Here is a 13070-nt window from a genome sequence, read left to right on the forward strand (position 1 = left end):
ATTGGAACCGAGATCTCTATTAATCTCGCACTCGGACAAATATTGTGATCCCAAGATGGGTGGGAGCATACTCGGTAGCAACGCCCGGCACTTTGCTGGCAGCGCCGGGCACCAAGGACAGAAGCAACAGGCGGGGATGTGTTTCTACCCTGCCGTATTATTACCACTTTCCCCTAAACTTAAATCAATTTATAATCTGTCAAGAAACGCCAGTGCCACAATAAGTAGATGTCGATAAAGAAGAATCAAGTGCAAAAGCGGTCGAGACGCGTGACGAGACAATACAATTCGCATCACGTTTTCTCGAAGTGTTGCAACCCTTTGCCAATATCATATAGCGGAGTGGTCGTTATGCAATAAATCGCGTGTGCTGGGGCCAATGATGTTCTATCGAAGTCAAAACGAAAATGAGCCGGGCATTGTCTAATGAGGACCTTTAATGACCTTTATCATGGGTAAGAGTTTTGAAGGGTTAACAGGCCAAGGAACTAGTGCCCTCTGTCGCATAAATTTCCTGCTCGGTTGGCCGTAGGGAGGGGCTACGCCAGACTGTCGTAGGGTATCACCTGTATGAGTAGACAGTATTTATTTTGAAAAAGGTTTCACCTGCACTATCGTGTTCTGCCTAAAATTCGGCAAATTCTTCTACAACATGACAGCTGCACGTTAGCCTCGAGGCTGTGATTGGCGTCCTTCATCTGTCTATTGAATTTAGTGAATATGACTGAAGTCGACTCACGTTCTCCAAAATGAAAGTCCACGTTCATTCACGTGTGTCTGCTCCACTATGACGGAAACAGAGATGCTTAGGTATTAGGCCTCGTTGTGCCCCATAGGGAAACACATCATCGCGGAGTGATGGATTCTCCAAGCACACGCCATGGGCGTGTGTCAGTGCGTGATTTACGGTGGTAAAGAAGACCCGTTGAAACCTACAAAGTAGGACAGATCTAGGGCTAGTGCGTAAATTATCGACCGTCTTAATAATTCAATTAAAAGGTACGAAGGTTGAGGCTCGACAGCTACGGCATGCCGCAATAACGCCGTGAGGCGCATCCGTTTGTCGTGGAGGATGCGCGGGAGGGACTCGGGATCTGGAAGACCTTCTTCTTTGTTCTTCGGGGCTTGAATACTTCCTTACGGCGAGTCCCCGAGCACGGCCAGCCGCAGGGATATTTTTACTGGCTGAAATCAAATGGACCACTAGTAAGCGCCTATGAAGAATCAAGATGCTGTGGAAGCCTCTGTTATAAAAATCAGCCCCATTCAGGGGATCATGATTTCGTCTGATTGTGATGGATAAGAGTATTATAACCAATCATAGTTCACAATAAGAGCAAGATTAGAAACATGGCGGGAGCGCAGTTCCTGGAATGTTCCCAGACCATATCCATATCAGCGTTGGACCAAAAACGTGCAAGGTTGCACAGCAGCTGCCACATCAGGCTGTGTGGTCAAGTGAGTCAAGAGGGGAAATTACTTATATCTTTTGTTTGGACCACTGGCCTGGCGGCCCTGGCGTAGGCCGGCGACCAGGATCGTACAGAATGATCATTTTTCTAGGAACTTCCAAGGAAGCGTGGAAGGTTCCGTGATTGATATGGTTGTGGTGTGGAAGAATCAACGATGATTTGTTTGTGGGTGCTTATCCTTTTGCCGTAAGTGTACAACAAGCAATGAGAATTACTTTAAAACACGACTCCGCTGCGCTTTTCTTTTATACCTCCCCCTACGCCATGCCCCTCTCAACGACAATTCGTTTGGTTCCCCATCACCAGCCAATGTTTCTGTCGCATAAGCGACAGCGCCGCACCGCTACTAGTGTTCTCGCTGGCGATTTCGATCTTCGACCTCCCCGGGATGTGCTTACTAGCCTACTCAACGGCGTAGCGCCTTACAAGGAGGTTGAGAAAGAGGAAGAGACGCGTAGAACCAAAAAGAAAGAAAAGAGGGAACGTCTGAAGGAGAAACAAAGGACAAAAGCCACCTCCAAGGTTCCAGAGAAACCTATCAAAGTGGAGAGTGCCACCGCACCCCCCCCTGCGCCCATCGTAGCCATCCAATCAATCAGTGCCCCCGTCATGCAGCCCTCTTCTTTCTGGCGCGCCCGCGGCACGAGTCACCGACCTACTATACACATTGCGACCATGCAGCGCTCTGTATCCGTTACACCGCCCCCAATGGCATCTTCCCCACAGTCTACCCCCGGACCATCAATTTCTTCGGCCACATCCCGTACATCATCAAAGCGCCCCTGCACGCCCGTGGATGACTACCCCGATTCTGATACCTTGAGTCACTACAGAAGCGCCCCACAACCACGAAAGAAAAGAATTGCAGTGAAGAAGGGCTGGAAGGGTTGGGTGGAGGGTTCGCCACCGCCGTCCGAGAAGCTCATCAATCTAGACGCAGTTCCTGTGCTACAGGAGAGACGCACACGCAGTGGCAAAAGTTTTGACGCAATAGGTGTTGGAAAGGATGGCTGGGTATAAATGGTCCGATATTTCACCGCCTTACTTGCCGCTGTAAAATATGATCTGATGGACGTTCTACAGCTCCTTGCACACAGCATCATACCCTCGCCCTTCTCATCGCGATGCCCTTCGGAATCATACTGATACCACCTCACGGGTCGGAAGGATTTCGTCTGAACTGAAGCTTACTCCCTTTCGTATACTCCCGTCACCATATTATCCTCTGCTCAACTGGTTTCCTACACCTCTATCTCGCTCATCTCAATAACTATAGCTACAGTATATGCACACATATATCAATTTTGGTCCTAGTTCTGTATTTGTTGTACCCCCCCGGTTTTAACATTGAATCTTGTCATTTTCCGTTACTTGGTTGGGTGTCATAGTGTCCGCTTTCTTTATCTACCAGCTTTTCTGGGTCCTCTTTGCTAAATATGCGTATGTATGGTGACCGATTTTGATGTCGGCCGATAAACGGAATTCCTAATAATCTGGGATTTTGCTTTCATAACATGCAGTTCATGAGCAAATTCGTATCCACAGCTTGAACAGATGTCTCATGATCCAAGGAACGTTAACGCACTGCCCGGTTCAAACCGGGTCTCCCTGCGATCGCGTTCCGTCAATGCACTCAGTGACAGTGATTAATCGTGCCGAGATGCCGGAGGCTTTAGAATTCAACACAGCCAAACAACCATGCTCATTCCATGTAGTGCGTGTACTTTGGTAACTCTTCTGTCACAAACCAACACCACACAACTGAAAAATAACGACAGCTAGTCCAATAGGTCAACTTTTATTATAGATCTTACGAATCTCGCTTGTCCTGCATACTACTAATTGTCTCGGGTTGGAGCGGGGCCCACTTCTCTCCATTTTCCGGTCCAAATTTCGGTCGGAAGCGTTTTGCTGCCGACTGAATTCACATTTTGCTACCTAATTAACGGCTAGCTCAAAATGATGTCTGTCATGCCATTTCCTGCACTGCCATCCGCACCGTCATGGTTCCCTGGACACATGAACCGATTCACGAAGCAGCTTCCAGCACTACTGTCCCGTACAGATGTTGTCCTGGAGCTCAGAGACTCTCGTCTACCTCTTACTAGCATTAACAATAATCTAGAAGGTAAGCTTATCTCCTCCGGTGTATCTATTACTCGCTTCCGGTGCGTAGCCGCTTTGAGAAGGAAAAACTTCATCTTGGTCTAGTTCCAGTTCCACCCTGTAATTGCTTCCGCTGTCACCTATGTGACTATTATCTTATCCAGTCCTTCCTCCGTTCTTGCCCCGTTATGGAGCCAACCTATTTTACGACGGGTAGCATCTTTCGGCCCTGACAAAATCTATTTTTGACAGGTGCTATCAACAAATGGAGGGCCGAACGAGGACACCATTCCACCCACGTCACTCCCCTTTCCCTCACTACATCTAGGAATTCGTCCCTAGGATATGGTGGCCCAATCTGCGAGCGCATCGTGGTCTTAAACAAGCGCGATTTCGTCCCTGAATGGGGCATCGAGGTAATTCCTTGCCTCCTCTGTTCATCGTGCTGGCTCATTCCCAATTAAATGCAGCCCTTTAAGAGAGCCATGAAGACAAAATTTCCCCACCAAACGGTGCATTTTGCTTCTTGTAATAAACCGCGAGACATGAGATCCCTGAGCGAGATGCTCGTAAGTATGTCGCTGATTTCCTCGACATGTCTACCGTGTTTTTATTGGCGCTATGGAGCTGACGAAAAATGTAGATATAGCCAAGAGAAACCCTCATGCAACTGAGATGAATGTCCTGGTGATTGGTATGCCTAATGTTGGCAAATCAACATTACTGAATTCCCTTCGTAATATGGGTATCCCAGGTCGTGGGTTTTAAATCATATATTGGCCCCAAAAATGAGCTAAGGACATGCACCCAGGGACGCCAAAGGCACTACAGACGTCTGCACAGCCTGGTCATACACGCGCTATCTCGACCCGCCTTAAGCTCTCAGAAGATCCGCTCGTATATTCATACGACTCTCCTGGTGTAATGCTACCATTTCTTGGGAAAGGCGATCGGGGTGCAGAGCGAGGAGTCAAGCTTGCTCTCATAGGTAAAATGGATTTTATCACCGATGCACTTTTGGCTGAAATCTATTTCACCGCAGCCGGCATCAAAGAGAGTTTATATGACATCGAAGCGCTTGTTGCATACTTGCTGTATAGGCTGAACGTGTTAAATCCTATTTGTGCGTCTGCTCTGCCGCACTGTCACTATCTTGTGGTTCTGACACGATTGATATAGCGCCAGCATACTTGACGCTCCTCCCGCCTGGTTCACGACCATGTACAGATGCGGAAGATTTTTTGGAGCAACTTGCGATACGGCTTAATATGCTGTCACGAGGGGGTGAGAAGGACACCGTGAGAGCAGCAAAGTGGTTCGTAGGATGGTGGCGTAACGAAGGCGGTCTCGTATCTGCTTCTGTTCCAGAAAATCTTCCGACGGGGTCGGATGGAACTCATGCACCGTTACTGCGACGTGGATGGGGTTTCGATTTCGAATGGACGATGGACGCGTCTATGAACTCCACCGGCGGCGGAGGTTTTGAATCGGCGGTGCAGACGAAAATGGAAGAGTGCATAGATGAATCGATGAGAGCTGCGAGCGAGGACGAGCGGTCAGGAGTCGGGATTAGTGCAACCCAAGAGAGGAAACGTAGCTGGCAGGAGAAGCAGTCCATGCGCGCTGCGAAATCCAAGGCGAAGTTTGCTGCACGTAAAGCTGCATAATTGTCCACGGTGTTTTCTATGGCACCCCGCATTACTTACGGTTCATCTGTAGCCACATATTACGTTTAGTTGCGCCCAATTACTCTAATACCTAACGGACCCAATGCGCCCTGTGAAATCTCGCTTGCAGACATGTTGCCGCGGTGATCCGTGTGATCCGGAGTGCAAAATTGGGCATACATACAACACTAATATATACACATGTACGACCACGACGTGACAGGTACAAATGATGTGTATTCCTAGAAGTCCAGATAATCCTTCCCCGTTCCCCAACTCTGCGCACCTGCGCCCGTCGCGCCATATGGGTCCTCTGGTACATTACCCTCGGTCGTCTTGAAGGAGAACTCTCGCTTGAACTTTGCCTCGAGCGAGGATATTGTGGCGATGAGTTTCGTGCAGGCTTGTTCAAGGACAGCTTGCGGCGTCATGGTCCCATCCGTCTGGATTTTTAACAGGAAATAGGGATGCAGTGGATGAGGTACTTTGTATCCGGCAAAGAGCACTTGAGGCATCGAAAGAACTTGTCTGGAAGACGATTCACACACTCCAGGAGGTAGAACACGGGTGCTTAGTAGAGACGTACGCTCGAATCATGTTACCCAATGTGTGGTCTTGTTTTACGATCTTGAAAGTGGCTGCATTGGGTATTTTTGTGTCTTCTGTGACTTCGACGCTGTGACCCACGTGTCAAGTGTCTACCTTTGAGATACAATTGCAGAAACGCACGGTTTCTCGCCGTCTTCGAGGACAAAGAGCTCAAATCTGTTTGGCGCGTTCATAACGGCTGTAAGGAAACATTGTGGGGAGTTGTATGAGCTCGCAGTGGCGAGGAAGGGACACAGTGGTCACGAACATCGTTCAATTCAACACACAGTACGCGATGACAATTATCACGTAGAGCCCTGCTTTTTTCTCCTATGCTCGCACCTATTGTTATCCTCTTGGCCAGTAAACTAGTGTAGATCTGCGGTAGAGGTCGTCAGAACCTCGAAACAAGCAAATAATGACGAACAAAAAGTATCAGAAAAACAAATTGTGTTCATAAGAAAGATTTCTCTTAGACTTTCACCGACAATAAATAATGCCAAAGGCCATCATTTGCGTACTAAGTGATAATGAAACTCACCTCAGGATATGCTACAAGGCCCTGAAAAGATTGAAGCCGTGGAGGTGATACAGCCTGAGGTAGGGGTTTGGCGCAGAGCCGACTTTTGAAACTCCGCTATAACCGCCGACTGTTCTGCATCGAGAAACTTAGAGGCAAGGTCACCGACATCAACACTCGCGCCTCAAGGTCAGTTCACGCTCGTTTATTGCGTCCCCGTTTATCCAGCAGGAGATTCTACGCGACCAGTGCTGTCGAATGGAGGTGTCGTGATGCTGAGAGATGATATCTTGCTGCTGGATGGATGAGGCCCGACTTGGATGCATCAGATTATTGATATTGAATGCTTGGTTTTGCAGAAATGCCGACCCACCTCTCGAAGACTCGCAAGCACCGTGGCCACGTCTCGGCCGGTCACGGTCGTGTTGGAAAGCACCGTAAACATCCTGGAGGTCGCGGTCTCGCTGGTGGTCAGCACCACCACCGGTGTGTTTGATTTGGTATCAGGCTCTTTGCAGTGAATTAAATTTGATCACCCTCAGCACCAACTTCGATAAATACCATCCTGGTTACTTCGGTAAAGTTGGTATGCGCCATTATCATTTGACCCGCAACACACAATGGCGGCCTATCATTAACGTCGATAAACTATGGACGCTCGTGCCCGAAGCAGAAAAGCAAGGGTTGACGGAGGACTCTGAGGTTGTTCCTGTCATTGACACCCTCCAACATGGTTACGGAAAGGTACTTGGCAATGGACAGTGAGTTGTGATTTACTTTAATCTCATAAAAATTCTGACTTTGAGGCAGACTGCCTAAACTTCCTTTTATCGTCAAGGCACGTTTTGTCTCGCAGAAAGCAGAGTATGTTGGATGGGCTCCCTTATTCCTGAGAGTATACTCACGCAGTGCACAGGGCTAAAATTAAAGAGGCTGGCGGTGTTGTGTCGCTAGTTGCATAGGCTCCGAGTTCCTATCATTGTTTTTTTTCTTTTACCTATCACACGCCATGATACTATGACATGCTGCAATAAGAACGCCCATGCCTGAAACATGATAATTGATCGTGAACCGTGAAGTTGTGAAGATGGAAACCAAAGTTACAAAGGATGAGACCGACAGACTAATTTAGGATGACGCTGGTTGGTCGGCAGGAACATCGACTTGGACTTCTTCCCACAGTACAAGTCCGGAGTTCCCTGAGTTAATACTTATATCTGCTGCGCTTCTGCTTCATCCTAAACCCACGAGGATGGCTTCCATCTCTACTTGGTGTAAGAATCAAAACCTGCTCTTCCATTTCTTTCACTGTTAATCATACAACGACTTGCAGATCACAATCAGTATTCAACTTGGAATCGCACTCGTCGTCTGCACGCTACTCCTTTCCTAGCTCGCACCGATACTCACACATCTCGTACTGCTACTTCCATGGCTCGCACAAATACACAGGATGCTGTCATCATCAACATGGATGATACCTCATCCAAGAAGGAGAAGAAACAGGAGACCCTCTTCGGACCTAACATTGGCGCTGTCGGCTCTACGCCCCAGTGGGCTCAATCCATAGGACAAAAGGCTCCCGCAGATAATGTCTCCTCAAACATCATCCAGAACTGGATTACAAGGAGCAAAGAGGTGTTTCAAACATCATACAACGTCCTGTCTTAGGTACTGACTCATGGACAGCCTTCACAACCAACGACTACCCTCCAGGCGTTGGTTAATCTCAAGCGGCCGACACTCCGCTTATGCCCTTTGTCTATTTCATCGGGAGATGATTCAGACCAAGTTGATTCTCACCATAATCATGGTTTAGAATTCGAATACGATTGCGACACAGCCAAGTGTCGTATAAACGTCAGTGTGGTGCTACCCGCAGATCACCCCTACGCAGAGACCGTAGATAGCACAGGCTATTCGTGCATCTCCGTTTTCGAATCCATCGTTGACGGTGGTTTTAGTAAAGTACTGCATCTAGATGAGGGTGCATCCCTCGAATTAGGAAGGTTTGAGCACAAGCATACCGAGGCGGAGACTGCTTCGTCCCAGATGGTCGGAGTCCCTGAGTTATCTCGAGCAGCGGATAGCGTTGACTCCCCCGCTCCTGCTACCAGTAGGAATGATCGTCCCCGGAAACGCTTTACGGGATTCAATTTCCGGAAGCGTTCCGCTAACACGTCTGTATCAGGACCTGCTCTTGCCGTCGTTGATGCAGAAACATCTGCACCCACAGTTGAAGGAAGTGAAGAGAAAGGGGACAAAGAGGAGGTGAAGGATGGTGTTCGAGTCACTATCCGGTTGTCAGCGCTGGATGAGGACGGTACCGACCTGTCTGCAGTCAACGAACAGATAACATACCTTCATGTCGTTCGTCTTGGCGCTGCGCCCGATGATGAAAAAGAAGACTCCAGGCCTTGGGTCGTCAAGGTTGTGAAACGTGAAGCCACAGTACGTTTCGTATCTGGTTACGTTATGTTTTTATCTCATGATTCATAGATCGGACCTCATACGTTCCACTTGCACGAGATTTATGGTCTTTCATCTCAGTCTACCTCATCCTCCCACCCACAGGCAACTCCTCCCGCACCGGACGCACATACTTACCCACCCGCGTCTGCATCTGCAGCGCCTATGCACGAGGATGAGCCTTCATCTGAGTGTTTGCTATGCCTTTCTTCCCCGCGCGAGGTCATTCTACTCCCTTGCCGCCACCTCGTCGCATGCAAGGAATGTGCCATAAATATGGTCGAATTCGGTGCAGGCGGCAACATCATCCACTCTGAAGAAACCACAGCCGCAACCACGGGCGGTGAGAGTTCAGCCACAGAAACCTCAGCTCCAGTATTCGCAACTCCAGTACCCGCCACGATCGCTCAGAACATACGGAGAAAGCGAAAGGCAAAAGGCTGGTTCTGCCCCGTCTGCCGTCGACGTAAGCTACATTTATCTTACTTGCGTCTTGTCTGACATATCGTGCACATATCCAGCTTACACCTCGCTTTTACGGATTTCTACGACACCTCCGACGAAGGATATATCCGACGATGAACATCGTGCGTCTATCGACGAGCACGAGCATGAGAATGATGAACACGACCACGACCATGAGCGTGAGGACGAACACGACGACCACCCTCTAGCCACCGTGCCGCCGGCACCTGGCAGTATGTTCAATAGCATTCGCTCAGGCCTGATGCGTCTGAGCGTGGCACGTTCTGACGGTGGGCATGCCGAGGCCTCAGAAAATGAGCATCCCGCGGAGGTGCCCACGTCAATTGTTTAGTACCCACGACTTGTCCGGTGTTGTATGTGATATGTAGGCTGATCTAGTACTTTATATGGTTTAGGTCGTGTTTGTGGCTGGTTGGCTGTCTCCGAACACTCGTTATTTTGTTTTCGCTGATTACTCGTATAGTTTATATGTAGTTTCATTTCACTCTAGGATGTTTCTTGTACCGATACCGCACTCTAAATTATCGAACTGTACAGGAGTTGTCTGATATTCTCGCGCCTAGTCAAGTAAAGACAGGGGTGACATAGTGTGCAAGTCTCGCCGCGTCACACCGCCATAAACGCCCCAGTCCCAGTAACAGGTGACTGCAAAGCATCCAACGCCCACTCCTCCCTCAACCACCTACACACCATCCTAAAACTAGACACCGACCCCTTCTCCTGCACAAGCAGGATTGCGGACGTAAACCCGCTCCCTAACGACGGCTTCCCAAACCCATATCGAAACGTAGGCGACATCGGTCCTGAAGCATGATACATGGGCAATCGTGGACTAGTAGGGGTGGGGGACTGTGGCTGTCCATGCGAAGACGAGGACGATGACGATGAGGAGAACTCGACGCGGAACCGAACTTGTTTCTGTACGACCGATCCTGACATCGTGTCGATAAGGTCAGTCATACGACATCGGAGAACCCCGTGCCCATCTGTCTCCTCAAGGCCGACGATGACACCAAACTGCTCGAGAATGCGAACGGCCTCATTGCGTGTGGCGTACATCGTATCCGTCGAACAGAGTACGTAAGTGTGTGCTTTCCAATTGAAGAGGTTGGAGAACCAGCCTTTGACTTCGCCGACGGGGGAGGCGAGGATAGAGGGTATGATTGGTGAGGAGATCTGGAGTGGTGAGCCGAGGATGGAACGCTTGGATGGCTGGACTTGTGGGTGCAGATCAAGCACGGGAGCTGGTAAGATGTTGATATTTGAAAGGTAACAGAGAGAAAGAAAACCCTTACGTCGTGCCTTTTTGTCCTTTTCTTTCATGACCTCACGAGCACCATAGATACTGTTACGCAACTCACGACCGACACGTCCCTCGTTGAGCCTACCACCAAACAGTCCACTACGTGCCTGCGTGATATCGCTGCCCTCCAGGTAAGGTTGTCGGAAGTTATAATGATCGTGGTTCTCCTTATTAGCCCCGCTGGAGAATTGGTGATACTCATAATCGACCGCAGGACTATTCAACGGGGCATATCCATGACGGTTAACAGATGTCTCGCTGTATCCATGAGTCGGAGAATGGGAGGCCTGCTCCTGATTGTGTTCCTGCGCCACAGTGTGCCACGCAGAAAGAACGTTCACCCAATCCGGATCAGAGCCCGTCGCAGGCTGCATATCGACTTCTATCGAGTTCGCTGATACTTGTTCGTTCGCAACAGCGGAGACTGGAACAGGAGCTCGGATAATACAAGGGTTGAGGGCGGGGTGTGCAGGAACGCCAGGAAAGCGGGACCCCACTGGCGGTGTGCTTGGAACGGTCAAGGGCTGAAACATTTGCTGGTTGTGAGCGTGATAACTGTGCTGATCCTGATTCGCTCGAGGATAGAGAAGGGAAACAGTTGATGCACGCGTCCTGTATTGGGGTTCGGGGTGGGCATTCACAGGATCAGCGATGGTGTGGCCAACTCTCATGCTCCTATGACGTGTGAGGGCCTCACGGGCTGGGGAGGACATAGGTCGGACGCGAGGTGGCCTGGGTCCAATCGGGGACGGAGATCGGGCTCGTGAAGCTCCATCAAGGAAAGGAGACGCCAGACTAGATTGCTGGGGCGATGGTGTGCGAGATGGAGGTAAGGGCACATCACGAATACTCTGCAGACGTAGTGAATACGCATCTGCGTCGACGCTTCTCTTTGGCGGGGGGGACATGTACTGCTTTGTAATAACCTTCATGCCGGGAGACCCAGGCGTTTCGCCTACATCGAGAATAATACCATGATCTTTCAAAGTCTGCTCGCGGTAGTGTTGCAACAAGAAATAGAATGCCTTGGCCAATGTGCCTTCGCCTGGTGAGCTCAAAAGGTCGGCTTTGATCATTTCGATATCGCCATGTCTCCCCCAGATGACGCGAAGAGATTCCAAAAGATCAGGGTCGATACGGGCCGCTGATGGGAGGGGAAGAGCTAATTCAACGACAGAGGGAGCTGGAACATAGACAATTCCAGGAGTTGATTTGTTGAACCAGGGGTGGGCCATGATCTCGGGAATCTAAGGGTATTTGATAATGTTGGAAACAGTATATAACTGCCACTTACCGTGATTCGACGGTTGACGTCTACTACCAGCATGCGAGTTAAGAGGTCTTTTGCCTGAGGATCGATATAGGCTGGAACGTCGTACTTGCCCGCCTTAACTTTGGAAAGAAGGATCCTGACATTCTTGTCGTCGAATGGGAGCCTGCCAGTGAGTAACGCGAAGAGGATGACACCGCAACTCCAGATATCTGTGGCATTTCCTCTGTATTTCAGGCCGTTGACAATCTCCGGGCTTGCGTAGTGAGGGCTTCCACAACTAGTCTCGAGCTGTAGGGCAGGAGGGGCAAAGGCAGCCATGCCCCAATCGGCCAGTTTAATGAGCGGCGGTTTTAATGAGTGAATCAAGATATTTTCGGGTTTGAGGTCACGGTGAATGATAGAGAAAGTGTGGGCGTAGTTAAGTCCATAGACGATTTGTTTGAAAAAGGAGAGAGCCTCTATAGGAGGGAGCCTTCCGCGGTTGACAAGGAAGTCAAAGAGCTCGCCACCTTCTACGTACTCGAGGACGAGGTAAAGTTCCTTCTCGCCTTCGAATACATCGTAGATACGGAGGATGTTTGGGTGATTCATGAGCTTCATCATGATGATTTCCCTGTCGATACCCAACCGTTGCTTTTCTGATTTTGCCTGCTGTGTGGCAAGGGAAGCACGGGAGTTGACTACTGGTTGAAGGGGAAGAATTTTGACAGCGGCGAGTTGGCCGGTACGGCGGTGCTTTGCGATGCGGACGCGACCGCTTGCACCTTTGCCGACGCACTCGCCAATGATCCACTGACCGATATACTTTGGATCTTCAGGAAACTCGAAGGCGCCGTGACCTGCGGCAGCCTTTTCTTTCTGCCAGCGAGTTCCTAGATGAGCAGTATACTTGATTGGAGGCGCACGAGGGGGTTGGTCGACTATCGAAGTCATTATGATAGGTATCTATGTGTTTGGTTAACGGTTAATATGCTTTAAAAATATACAGGTGAATAATGCCCCAAGTAGAGAAGCGATGGGTATAGAATGAAGTACAGCGTGTAGTTTGTGGACGAGAGGAAGCAAGAGGCTGCCTTAAGGCTCTAGCGTCGATCTCTAGAAGGTGATGCGTGGGAATTAAGATGTCCTTAATATAGTTTATCCCTGTAATACTCATCGTATTAGTGGTCAGTACTACACTATCATA

General features: G+C 49.5%; 6 protein-coding genes across 6 annotated transcripts; 4 read left to right on the forward strand and 2 right to left on the reverse strand.

Moving 5' to 3' along the window:
* Positions 1-1606: 1606 nt before the first annotated feature.
* DFJ58DRAFT_775992 (uncharacterized protein) lies at positions 1607-2991 on the forward strand. Its single transcript, XM_041389482.1, has one exon. The coding sequence runs from the start codon at positions 1677-1679 to the stop codon at positions 2490-2492; it is 816 nt and encodes a 271-aa protein (XP_041246260.1). The 5' UTR covers positions 1607-1676; the 3' UTR covers positions 2493-2991.
* Positions 2992-3213: 222 nt separating this feature from the next.
* Positions 3214-5398, forward strand: DFJ58DRAFT_775993 (P-loop containing nucleoside triphosphate hydrolase protein). Its single transcript, XM_041389483.1, has 7 exons — positions 3214-3600; positions 3831-3994; positions 4049-4151; positions 4222-4335; positions 4390-4566; positions 4621-4701; positions 4758-5398. The coding sequence occupies exons 1-7, from the start codon at positions 3432-3434 to the stop codon at positions 5243-5245; spliced, it is 1296 nt and encodes a 431-aa protein (XP_041246261.1). The 5' UTR covers positions 3214-3431; the 3' UTR covers positions 5246-5398.
* Positions 5399-5404: 6 nt separating this feature from the next.
* On the reverse strand, positions 5405-6200 carry DFJ58DRAFT_237356 (DNA-directed RNA polymerase). The gene is made up of 4 exons (XM_041379394.1): positions 6102-6200; positions 5975-6032; positions 5832-5921; positions 5405-5773 (listed from the first exon to the last, which is right to left on the reverse strand). The coding sequence occupies exons 2-4, from the start codon at positions 6025-6027 to the stop codon at positions 5488-5490; spliced, it is 429 nt and encodes a 142-aa protein (XP_041246262.1). The 5' UTR covers positions 6028-6032; positions 6102-6200; the 3' UTR covers positions 5405-5487.
* Positions 6201-6483: 283 nt separating this feature from the next.
* DFJ58DRAFT_776007 (60S ribosomal protein L27a) lies at positions 6484-7410 on the forward strand. Its single transcript, XM_041389484.1, has 5 exons — positions 6484-6542; positions 6713-6839; positions 6896-7114; positions 7164-7217; positions 7270-7410. Exons 2-5 carry the CDS (start codon positions 6715-6717, stop codon positions 7313-7315), a joined length of 444 nt encoding a protein of 147 aa, XP_041246263.1. The 5' UTR covers positions 6484-6542; positions 6713-6714; the 3' UTR covers positions 7316-7410.
* Positions 7411-7506: 96 nt separating this feature from the next.
* On the forward strand, positions 7507-9777 carry DFJ58DRAFT_237447 (uncharacterized protein). The gene is made up of 5 exons (XM_041379395.1): positions 7507-7627; positions 7687-7991; positions 8043-8804; positions 8853-9288; positions 9344-9777. Exons 1-5 carry the CDS (start codon positions 7606-7608, stop codon positions 9637-9639), a joined length of 1821 nt encoding a protein of 606 aa, XP_041246264.1. The 5' UTR covers positions 7507-7605; the 3' UTR covers positions 9640-9777.
* On the reverse strand, positions 9726-12817 carry DFJ58DRAFT_870750 (uncharacterized protein; the record flags this gene model as incomplete). Its single annotated transcript, XM_041394302.1, has 2 exons — positions 9726-11858; positions 11906-12817. The coding sequence occupies 2 exons, from the start codon at positions 12815-12817 to the stop codon at positions 9915-9917; spliced, it is 2856 nt and encodes a 951-aa protein (XP_041246265.1). The 3' UTR covers positions 9726-9914.
* Between the last annotated feature and the right edge of the window lie 253 nt (positions 12818-13070).

Source organism: Suillus subalutaceus, assembly GCF_016647625.1.
Source record: "Suillus subalutaceus strain FC151 chromosome Unknown DFJ58scaffold_27, whole genome shotgun sequence".
NCBI lineage: Eukaryota > Fungi > Basidiomycota > Agaricomycetes > Boletales > Suillaceae > Suillus > Suillus subalutaceus.